The following is a 10458-nucleotide window of genomic DNA, read 5'->3' on the forward strand; positions in this document are numbered from 1 at the left end:
TGCTAGGCACGATTGATGCCCAGCTAGTCAATTTCGGCATGCAAAGCTGCTTGAGCGCGTCAATCTGCGTCGGAGCGCGTTGCCGTGACGATTGCGCATAGCGACGTGACACAACGACGTGATGGCGGCAAAGGCGGCAGCTGATGCTCAGGCACCCGTCATGCCTGCTCGTTCAGCTGCGCGGCCCAGTTCAGGCATCAGACGGACTAGTGCATCTGCACAGGGCGAGGCTGCGCCAGCTGCTAGCACGCCTCCCCGAGCCACACCGTCGCGACAAAGCAGCTTCAACGGCCCCGGCACAAAGCCAAGCCTATCGCCCAATGCTACCGCAACGACAAGCTCGCCAGGAGCGCAGAGAACGGCTGCCAATCTTGCTGCACGCAAGCTGAATGGCGTTACCGCGATCAGCAATGCCGCTCCCTCACCGACACGAACGAGTACGCGCGCGCCGTCGAGCCCCGTCAAGCGAAAGCCGCCCCCTGCCGCAGACGTAGAACAGGTGCCGAGCCTGCAGCCGCAGGAGTCTGCCAGCGAGATAGAGCCAGCCCTTTCCCACAGATCGTCAGCGCAGTCATTTGCATCTGCCACGCAGCAGACAGCAGATAATGTCGTGTCGCATGTAGATGACGATGACCAGGCCAACGATGAGTACTCGAGACTCGACAGAGCCTCTCTGCTCGAATCGGTCCGTCGTCATTCGAAGGTTGCCGAAGAGGTCCGTGCGCCCCTTGCCTAGCCAGCTCGGTCTTATGTGCCCATTACAGACTCTCAACGAACTCGAGCAAGCTAAGCAGCGAATACAAGAGCACTCTGATCAGCTCGATGAACTGCGCCAACAGCTGACACAGCAATCACAGAGGACGGATGACTCACTTGCGCAAGCCGAGCGTCTCGAAGCGGAGCTCTCTGCCCAACTAGAGGCCAACACTGCTCTGATCTCCAAGCTAGAAGCAGCAGAGAAGCAGCGTCAGGGCCTACATAAAGCCGTCGAATCACAGCAGCTCGAGTTGCAGGCGGAGAGAGAGCAGTGGACGGCCGAAAAGTCTACGTTGGCAGCGGAGATCGCGCGCTTCGAGACAGAAATTGTCCAGCTGCAAATACGTCTGAAGCAGGCAGAAACCTCCTTGGCCGAGTCGACGGTCCAATCGGATTGTAAAGGCCTCAAGACCCCTACGTTGACAACAGGACCTGGCCAAAGCGGCGAAGACTCGCCCAGCTTGCGCCGAGAGGCGCTGAACCAGCTGGCGAGCCTTCAGTCACAGCACGATGTTCTGCAAGAGAAGCATTCGGCTTCCATCGCCGAGCATGAACACACCTTGGCCGAGCTGGACGAGATCAGACGTCTGAACGCGAATCTTATGCAAGAGAACGAGTCGTATGAAGTCTTGCTAAGGGAACGCACGATGACTGGCGAGATCTTGCAACAGCCTGTCTTTACCCGAGATTGGGACTCTATGTCGACGCCTCGCTCGAGCGTGTCCTCACCTACCACTGATCGTCGGCTGTCGGATTCAAGCTTGCAAGGCCAGAGTGCCGTAGATCTCGGCGCAGAACTCAGCAAAGCCACTTTCTTGGAGCCGTCCCGAACGGCGCAGTCCCGCCTGCGAGTCGTCAGTGACGCCAGCGAAGCCAATGCAGAGACCGACGGTGAGCTGTTCTCGACATGTAATTGATCACTTGCTGAACCTCGCACGCAGCAGCCCGTGCAGAGATAAGACAGCTGAAAGAGGCGAACAAAGCGCTGTCGCTATATGTGAACAAGATTGTCGAACGCATTATCGCTCACGAAGGATTCGAGAAGGTGCTAGCTGCAGACTATAGTCCTGCACTCTCGAGAGCCCCGTCGCAGCGCCGTACGCCTGTGACCGATGGCAAGGCTGCCATTTTCACGCGTCAGCAAGCCACCGCGACCGGATCTGTACTTCCACGCAGTCCTAATGTCGAAAGGACACGACGTGAAGCCAATGCGCTGCGCAGTCAAGCAGGGAACAGCCCCCCTCTGCCGATGCTGCCGCCTCCTACGCCGTCCGAGACAAGAGCCGCAAAGGGAATGTCTCTCGACTGGCGCTCTTTGACGAGCATCATGGGCGGTAGCGACAGCAAGACCAAACAGCAAGTCACATCGCCTCCCGCTGGTTTTAGGCCCATGCTGCTCGGCGCAGCTGCTTCATCTTCTCTCGCGTCTACCCCGATTCCCGAAGCTTCAGTCTTACAGAGAACCGGTCCAGAGGAAGAAGACGAAGAGGATCAGCGAGAGCGCGAGCGTCTGGAAGCAGAGATGCGTTTGATGGGCATAGAAGAGCACGGCAGTCCAATACTGCATACAGCAAGCAAAGAGCCCTCTATCTCTTCTGTCGTCGATATTGGCAGCCGCGGTCATCATCGTCGCAAATCGTCAGCCCAAATCGCGTCGCCGATGTCAATCGATGCGCAGCGACAAGCCAATGAGGCCATGCAGCCTCGCTTCAGTCATCACTCATCCGCGAGCGGGTCGATCAGCGGATCATCGCAAACACGTCTTAGCGGGCTCGGCATTGCGCCTGCCATTTCGCCGCAGCCTGGCGCTACTGCGGCGGATGCTGGTGACATCTCTGCAGCCTTCTCGCAGGCTACAACGCCAGGCTCTACAACCTCTAGTCTGCCAACAGAGAGCGCAGATACCTCGATATCTGACTCGGGATCCTTGCCCACTTTCTTGTCAGCAGCTGCCGACGATAGCGGTTCTGCTCAGCAGGCGCCCATATTGAGACCGAAGAGCTCGAAGCGAATGAGCTTCCTCTGGGGCGGAACTTGATAGATTCTAGCTACAGTGGTGATACGACATATTTCCTGTTGTTGCTAGCCGAACTTGCGAATGTAGATTTTGTGTCAAGAGGCAATCTGAGCATCGAAGCGAGCTAGCCTACCCCAGAGCGCGTTGGGTCCACACTGTGGGGACCTTTGCGTCTGCATGACTGTACTGATTGAGTCTATTTGTAACAGATTGAGCCTCGTTGCTGTGGCGACAGGTGACCAAGTCACATAGCCTGCAGCGTTCGGACTGCCAGTATGGGCGTAGGCTGAGTACCGGGCCGTAATCTCCCTCGAGATTGCCGCTTGCGTCTTGTTGAGTGATGCGCCGTCGTCGAAAGTGAAAAAGATGTCGTCTTCATGGCAGACCTTGCCGGCGCAGTAGGGTATTGCCTGATCGAGTCAGTCAGCTCAGAATCTGCGGCGAAGTGTTCGACTCACTTGATTATCTGGATATGCAATACCCTGATTGAACTGTGCGAGATAGATTGACGGAATCTGCCGCGTCATATTGACAGCGTATTGCTGGATCGGACAGCGCCAGATGTAATCAGTACCGAGAAGCGTGAGCTCGTTACGTGTCCCGTCAGTATCGCTTTCGTTGACAGAATACAGCCCGGATGCGAGAACAGCTTTCTGCTGCAGAGGAGCAAGGCCTTGAACGATGCTGGGAAAGTAGCTCGAGGGTACTGGGGAAGTCCCAATCGCCGTGTAGATCTCGGGAGCAGCCTCTTCGCGTACAGACGTCCAGATGAGAGAGCGATCAGTACGAGTGAAGAGTTTTCGATTGACTGCAGAATCAAAGCTGCGAACGACGAGCGAGCCGTCTATGATTGGTCTGATCGGCTCGGCAGGTGATATATTGGCGATATGTTGTGATGCTTGCTCGTAGACGTTTGTTGTTGCATTGACGATGTGCGTGGGAGACATGGCACGATAGCAGGCGACGGTCGAGCATCCGCTTACTTGATCGATGTAGCCGGCCAGCTTCGCTCCAGTAGCGGCAGATTGATCGCCATATGCTGCGGGCGGAGATTGAAGTATCGCTTGCGAGAAGAGCGCATCGGCGGTGGGCACGGTGAGGAGTGTCTTGATGAGCTGCGCGCCCGATGATTGGCCTGCTAGCGTGACCTTTGCCGAATTGTGCCAGAAGGCCTTGAGATTGTTGATGACCTGTAGCGCAAGCCTGACGTCCTTCACCGCATAATTGCCCGACAAACCGAGCGATGGCGCTCGATAGAAGCCAAGAATGCCCAGACGGTACTGAAGCACGACAACGATCATGTTGCCATTGACCGCGAGCGTTGCACCATCCAGACCGGCTGCGGTCTCGCTCCCACTAACGAAGGAGCCACCTTCGAGCCAGACAAAGACGGGGAGTGCTGCGAGTGAGCCGCTTGAGGGTACATAGAGCGAGGCATAAAGACAGTCTTCCGATGAGGATGCAATGCCGGCTTGTAAGCAAGCAGCTGGCGTCTTCTGTCCGTTCAGGCTGCACCACATCGTCAGCATGACTTTGGATGGGCAGCAAAAGCGCGTACATTGCAGTACCGTTGGGTAAGGCGACAGGATCAGCAAGACGCAAGCTACCCACAGGAGGTTTTGCATAGGGCAACACATATCGGTATGCAGGGCCGTCTTTGATGCCTGTCACATTGCCGTATGGAGTGGCAAGATGTATTGCCGCTGAGAGAGATGTCGAGACAGCTTTTGATCCTTGCGGATCTCCAAGAAGTGCCTCGGCAGCACTCTCGATAGCCGTTGATCCATCGATGACGGCCGCTGCCAGGGCCGAACTGCTGAAAGAAATGATGTTTGGCCTTGCTGATGGTGCGGCGGCTGTCAAAGTAGCGATAGCGCACCAGGATAGGATTGCGCCCTTCATGTTTGCTGGAGGGATAGAGACAGCTACTGAGATCTAGAGGACATGAGGGGTGCGCCTTTGTTGGTCAGCGTCGGACTAGACGCCATCTTGGAAGCAGCCCATGTTGGCTTTTTGACATCGTCGCGTTCCTCGCGGTGTCGCAAGTCAACCTGCGATCGTGCGACGTCATGGCGTCAATGTCGGACGCCCAGACGAAGCGACTGATGGGTAGGCTCAGCAGCATCAAGCATGTCCTGCTCGTCCTCTCCGGCAAGGGCGGCGTAGGGAAATCGTCAGTCGCCGTGCAGCTCGCCTTGACGTTACTCAGCTCCCAGCCCGGCGCACGCATCGGCTTGCTTGATATCGATCTCACTGGCCCATCGGTTCCTCGCATGATGGGCATGGAAGGCCAGGACGTGCATCAATCGCGCGAGGGATGGGTGCCAGTGCACCTCTATGCGCCGAAGAAAGAGGATGCGTCAGCAGATGAAGAAAGAGGCGTACTCAAGTGCATGAGCATCGGCTTCCTCCTCAGCAACAGTCAGGAGAGCGTCGTCTGGCGTGGCCCAAAGAAGACGGCCATGATCAGGCAATTCCTGGGAGACGTCAGGTGGGGTGAACTGGATTGGCTTATCATCGACACACCGCCGGGTGCGCTCCCTCATCGGTCTGCTCACCTTGCCCGGCTAAATGCAGAGCAGGCACGTCTGACGAGCACATATCCCTCCTCGAGCAGCTAAGGCCCTTGCTTATGCCTGCCGTAGAGAGCATCGCCTTGCCGACATTAGACTCTCTGCTCGTCACAACACCTCAGGCTGTATCGCTCTCGGACGTGTCTAAAGAGCTCTCGTTTGCACGCAGAACGAGCCTGCCTGTGCTCGGACTCATCGAGAACATGTCTGGCTACGTCTGCCCTCATTGCGGCGACATCACGCCCGTCTTTGGCAAGGGCGGTGGCGAGGACTTTTGCAGGATAGAAGAAGAGAAGCGGATGGCCGGCCAGGGCGAAGGCTGTCGCTTTCTCGGTCGATTACCCATAGATACAGAATTTGTCGTGCTTATGGACACTGCTGCGCGCAAGCAACAGGTCGTCGATGGGCTGTTGCCCGCAGAGACTCTGCTAGACCGATATGTCAAGACGCCGACATATAAGATCTTCAAGGAGATCTGCACAAAGATAGTGTCGCTAGTGGAAGCAGAATAGATATTTGCAAACGTTCTCAATGTTGTTGACATGTATAGTGCAGCCCCCACCAAGTTGCGAGCACAAGGATGCAGCAAAAAGTACAATCAGCACCCAGTGGTCGTCTATCTGTTGGACTTGGCGACTCGCTCTGTCAGTGACCAGACGAGTCAGTAGGGCATCTGAGAAGTTCAGTTGGCAGACTGACCCAGTTCATCCTTCTTCTTGATCGCGTAAGAATTGGAGGAACCCTTGGCGGCGTTGATGAGCTCATCCGCAAGGCACTCGGCAATCGACTTGACGTTACGGAAGCTGGATTCTCGGACGCCGATGGTGAGCAGTGCAACAGCTTGGTTGACTCTTCGCAATGGCGAGACATCGACAGCCTGACGTCTCACAGTGCCTTGAGAGCCAATTCGGGTCGAGTCCTCACGAGGTCCAGTGTTGATGATGGCGTCAACGTAGACCTGGATGGGGTTCTGGTCGGTCAGAAGATGTACGCTACCGTGAATGGACATCAGCGCATGTCGTTCCGCAAGCAAGAGAGGACGCACATCTCAAAAGCGTGAGCGACGATGCGGACGGCCATCTGCTTCTTGCCGTTGTTACGACCATTCATCATGAGAGAGTCGACCATTCGTTCGACAATGGGCATGGATCCCTTTCGGAACTGCTTCTTGCTCCATCGGCCGGCAGTGTGAGGCACCCAGACGGCGTGTCTGACTTGAATGTAATCCGTCAGAGAGATGTCCTTGACTTCGATATCATTGGTCTCCCATCTGCCGAAGAGCTTCACGCCATCTTCAGCGATTGTGACGAGTTCTGTGGACAGTCAAGTGCGCAGTGAAGCAATGCAGAGCAACGAATCCATCGAGCGTGACGAGTAAGGCAGCATCGACAGTGAGCATGGGGAGAACGAGAGAAGAGCACCAAAAGGTCAGCTGACAGCTCTCTCGACCTCTGCAGAGCTATACGCACCCGCAGGGACAACCTGTGCTCGCTTGGCCGCCATGTTTGATAGCTACCCAAAGATCAGCGAAGCTGGCGCATGGAAGCCACTGCCACGTCACTTTTGACCGAGATTGTCTCTACGCGTCCGCGACGACGATTACCTTGCCAGAGCATGGCGAGAGTCTCTGCATTTGCTCTGCCTGGCCAACAGCTTACGGGCGCACCTACAAAGCTTCAGTCTGGTGATGGCACCTATACACGGGGCGGTCAAGTCATTTCCGCCCTCGCGGGACCCGTCCGACATGATAGCAAGGTCTGCACGATGATCTCATCATGCTCGATCGGCTCAGACAAATATGCAGACTGTGTCTGTTGGCAGAGAAGCTCAAGCAACACTGCTTCCGGAGGTTGGACAGATTGTCGGTCCCCAAAATCGACCCAGACAATCTCTAATTATTGGACGGGCCGCAGGTCATCGGTACTGTCACTCGCATAGCTCGCGCCCAGGCGACGCTGGCCATTCAGGTCGTCGGATCTCGCTTGACGGTGCGAGACATTCAAGGTGTCATCAGACCGCAAGATGTGCGGCTCCTCGCTAAGGACACGCTAAAGATCTGGCACTCTTTCCGGCCAGGCGATCTTGTTCGCGCACAAGTGGTATGTGACTCAAGGTTGGCCCTCAGTAGGGTCAGATAATTGACCTCGTAAAGTTATGTAGGTTTCGCCTGGCGATGCGAGGTCATATTATCTCTCTACGGCAAGAAATGACTTAGGCGTCATCTCTGCTTCGTATGTGGTGCCCAAAAGCTACTCACAGCCAGCTGATCTTGGCCGATGAGATAGTGCTGAAGACACAGGCGAGCCTCTGGTAGCTATCAGCTGGGAAGAGATGCAGGATCCAACGACAGGCAAGACAGAGCTCCGAAAGGTTGCTGGGCCCGCAGCCAAGACGGACTGAACAGTGTGATGCATAACGAATTCGATTGCCAGAGCTCGCATCCTGTCGTTCAGCAGAGTCGTCAATACGTCAGTCCAGATCAGCCTATCATAAGGCGACCCGGATCAGCTCCGTAGAATACGCTTCGGCAAGCCCAGAGTCTGGTCCTATACGCGCCCATTCACTCTGACTTGCTCGCAACGCGAGGTACACCAGAACGTGTGAGGACATGCAAGCTAGCCGGCGCAATCACATCGGTCTTGCGCCTTGGACAAGTGCAAACTTTAGCTCTCGTACGACAGACCAGTGGCGCATACGGGGGTTTCGAGCCCTCCATATTAAAGATGAGTTACCGATGCATGCAATGCAAGCATTTAGAAGCAGTCGGACTAGATCTGCGCGGAAACCAAGCCTGTGGTGCCGTCGAAGGTAATGCCTACCATCGTGATGGGTGGCGTTCTCGCGCGGCGAGTTTGTGTGACACAAGCTTACCTCTGACAGGGCTCCTCATCCGCAATGCTCACGTTACGGACATGTAACTCTGATCGAAATGAATCCAGACGGTACAGACATCTGTGATCCGCCTTTGAACAGTTTGTAAAGTTGCTCGACGCAGTCCATGATCTCTCGCTGCTGGCCAGCGGATGTGACTTGCAAGGCATCTTCTGATGATGCTCGTAGTCTATGGTCTCACCGAAACTGCTCTCGCGGTCTCTGCACGATCAGACAAGATCGTTGAGGCTCATTCAGAATATCGCGCAGGCTGACTGTTCTGGCAGCGTGCTGTCTCGTCGTGACACCACAGTCGAATACCATACGTCTCGGTAGGGTCATCATGCGCTCACCTCCTTCAAGAGGGCTGCAATACTATCCGTACGGATACCGGCTGGCTTTGTGGTAGCTTAGGAGGCTCGTGAGAACGATCAAGATTGCTGAGAAACAGATAGTGTAACGAACGGTTTTGGTCGTTACTTCCGATGCCGCGCAATCATTTCCGTTCAGAGCTACCTTATGACGCTCTCATATTGAAGTCAGCGCTATGTACTTGATACGCAGTGGCGATCGCGACTCGAGAGGAGATGCTCGTTGAGATAGATCGGCTTGGGCGCCGGACCGCTGGGTTCTGCTGTCGCGTCGAACCTACGCCCTGAGTTGGCCCCGAGCTACAAGATAACGTAGGCCTGTAGCGCTCGGCTCTCGCATTAGAGCTCAGCAGTCACCCACAACATTGAACCGAAGTATCTTTGCAGCATGACCGGGAGATCTACCTGGCTCATTGGGGATCCAGTGGCGTTTCGATATCGAGGTCCGAATCATCATACTTGCGCGCGCATAGTTGCGTCCGCACACTTGCAATTACCCGTCGGCGTGCTTACGAGCACTCTGACTGCTCGAACAACCTGCGCATCACCTATGCCAAAGCTTGCTGCTCATCACTCTCCTTTCATTGGATCTGTGGTAACGTTCTGACTCGAGCGAAGGGCAAAGGACCTGGCCACATCTTCGTCTGGCAGTTGGCATATGTGATCGCAGAACGCTCATTCCATGGCCGTGAATGATTCTCATCCTAGCAGCAAGCGTGTGTCAGGCTTGATGAAGCTTGCTAGCCATTGCCAGTTCTAGCAAACAGCGAGCGCACTCTAGTACACTTGCTCAAACATTGTCTCGAGCATTCCTCTGCTTGAAGATCTAGATGCTCAAGATTGAAGCTGATATTACGTCATATCGCTCAAGAACGTTTGTGAGGCCTCAATGCTCTTTATACAAGAGAAGAGCAAATTGGGTTCGACTCACAGAAGAAATCTTCCGGTGGTCAGATGCGCGAGATGTGCGGGATATAGTGGCCCAATGTCTGGCATTTTTCAATGACTACAGGGCATGACGAGAGGGTCACAGATAATGCAAAGCTATGCAAAATTGAAGAAAGTAGCTCTAAGAAGACTGTATTAGCACTTTGAAGGGCGTAAAAGCGATAGCAGATGATTTGGAAAAGTGCTTCTCACATCGATCCACATCGATCCTCACCCCGCACCTTTCCACCCACCTCACTCGTTCTTTGAGCTCAGCGGGGCAGTCCTCTATATCCTAACTATTACAAATGCCCCGGTCTGCTCATCGCCTATCCCTAATGCTGTTCCATCTATCCGAGGCCTGAGTGCTCGCAGACTCTGCAATCATGGCATGACGTGCGAACTGTCTTTATATACCGGTTCCGCCCACTCGCTCGCATGTCAGTTGTCATAAACGTTTCGAGATCCAATGCAGGACCTTGTCAGCCAGCATGCAGATCTTGCGCTGCTATAGCAGATTGCAGTACGATATCATATCCACGAGAACTCTGCGCTGAGTTTTGATGCACTATCCGAGGGGAACCACCACACTTCACGTTTTCGGACGTTGCACTGCGCCAGACATGCAGCAACGAGTACACAGTCATCAAAGCATGATAGCATACTCTACATACTTCATGATCAGCAGCCGGATCCTGCGCAATGACACGAGGCGCGCTCGGACCTCGCCTCGTTCGAGATCAGGAGCGCCCATCAAGAGTCTCCCTGACGGATCTCCTCGGCACTTGTCAGCCTCTGCGTCTTCCCTGAGCTCTACTATGCTGGCCCTCTCAGAACACAAGACCGTCCGAGGACGTTCTGCGAATGTTATATCAAGCAGGTGGTACAGATCTATTCATTCATCACTTCACAGCCATCACTACCACCTCATCACACTAGCATC

The 10458-nt window shown here is 54.9% G+C and overlaps 7 protein-coding genes across 7 annotated transcripts; 4 read left to right on the forward strand and 3 right to left on the reverse strand.

Annotated features, from left to right (window-relative positions):
- Positions 1 to 121: 121 nt before the first annotated feature.
- Positions 122 to 2794, forward strand: L969DRAFT_44381 (uncharacterized protein; the record flags this gene model as incomplete). Its single annotated transcript, XM_014715082.1, has 3 exons — positions 122 to 715; positions 765 to 1647; positions 1698 to 2794. 3 exons carry the CDS (start codon positions 122 to 124, stop codon positions 2792 to 2794), a joined length of 2574 nt encoding a protein of 857 aa, XP_014570568.1.
- A 74-nt stretch (positions 2795 to 2868) lies between these two features.
- L969DRAFT_91390 (uncharacterized protein) lies at positions 2869 to 4675 on the reverse strand (the record flags this gene model as incomplete). The annotated part of the gene is made up of 3 exons (XM_014715083.1): positions 2869 to 3183; positions 3232 to 4282; positions 4332 to 4675. 3 exons carry the CDS (start codon positions 4673 to 4675, stop codon positions 2869 to 2871), a joined length of 1710 nt encoding a protein of 569 aa, XP_014570569.1.
- Positions 4676 to 4807: 132 nt separating this feature from the next.
- Positions 4808 to 5946, forward strand: L969DRAFT_83775 (uncharacterized protein). Its single transcript, XM_014715084.1, has 2 exons — positions 4808 to 5305; positions 5356 to 5946. The coding sequence occupies exons 1-2, from the start codon at positions 4843 to 4845 to the stop codon at positions 5856 to 5858; spliced, it is 966 nt and encodes a 321-aa protein (XP_014570570.1). The 5' UTR covers positions 4808 to 4842; the 3' UTR covers positions 5859 to 5946.
- Positions 5947 to 5962: 16 nt separating this feature from the next.
- L969DRAFT_44235 (uncharacterized protein) lies at positions 5963 to 6669 on the reverse strand (the record flags this gene model as incomplete). The annotated part of the gene is made up of 3 exons (XM_014715085.1): positions 5963 to 5988; positions 6046 to 6338; positions 6392 to 6669. Coding segments are annotated over 3 exons (597 nt in total), but the record flags the coding sequence as incomplete, so codon positions are not given.
- A 291-nt stretch (positions 6670 to 6960) lies between these two features.
- L969DRAFT_91393 (uncharacterized protein) lies at positions 6961 to 7746 on the forward strand (the record flags this gene model as incomplete). The annotated part of the gene is made up of 5 exons (XM_014715086.1): positions 6961 to 7101; positions 7151 to 7207; positions 7260 to 7445; positions 7507 to 7577; positions 7632 to 7746. The coding sequence occupies 5 exons, from the start codon at positions 6961 to 6963 to the stop codon at positions 7744 to 7746; spliced, it is 570 nt and encodes a 189-aa protein (XP_014570572.1).
- An 87-nt stretch (positions 7747 to 7833) lies between these two features.
- Positions 7834 to 8097, reverse strand: L969DRAFT_100468 (uncharacterized protein; the record flags this gene model as incomplete). The annotated part of the gene is made up of 2 exons (XM_014715087.1): positions 8023 to 8097; positions 7834 to 7961 (listed from the first exon to the last, which is right to left on the reverse strand). Exons 1-2 carry the CDS (start codon positions 8060 to 8062, stop codon positions 7834 to 7836), a joined length of 168 nt encoding a protein of 55 aa, XP_014570573.1. The 5' UTR covers positions 8063 to 8097.
- Positions 8098 to 8975: 878 nt separating this feature from the next.
- On the forward strand, positions 8976 to 9395 carry L969DRAFT_83779 (uncharacterized protein; the record flags this gene model as incomplete). Its single annotated transcript, XM_014715088.1, has 1 exon — positions 8976 to 9395. A coding segment is annotated over one exon (220 nt), but the record flags the coding sequence as incomplete, so codon positions are not given.
- Between the last annotated feature and the right edge of the window lie 1063 nt (positions 9396 to 10458).

Source organism: Mixia osmundae (assembly GCF_000708205.1).
Source record: "Mixia osmundae IAM 14324 unplaced genomic scaffold scaffold_1, whole genome shotgun sequence".
In the NCBI taxonomy this organism is placed as follows: domain Eukaryota; kingdom Fungi; phylum Basidiomycota; class Mixiomycetes; order Mixiales; family Mixiaceae; genus Mixia; species Mixia osmundae.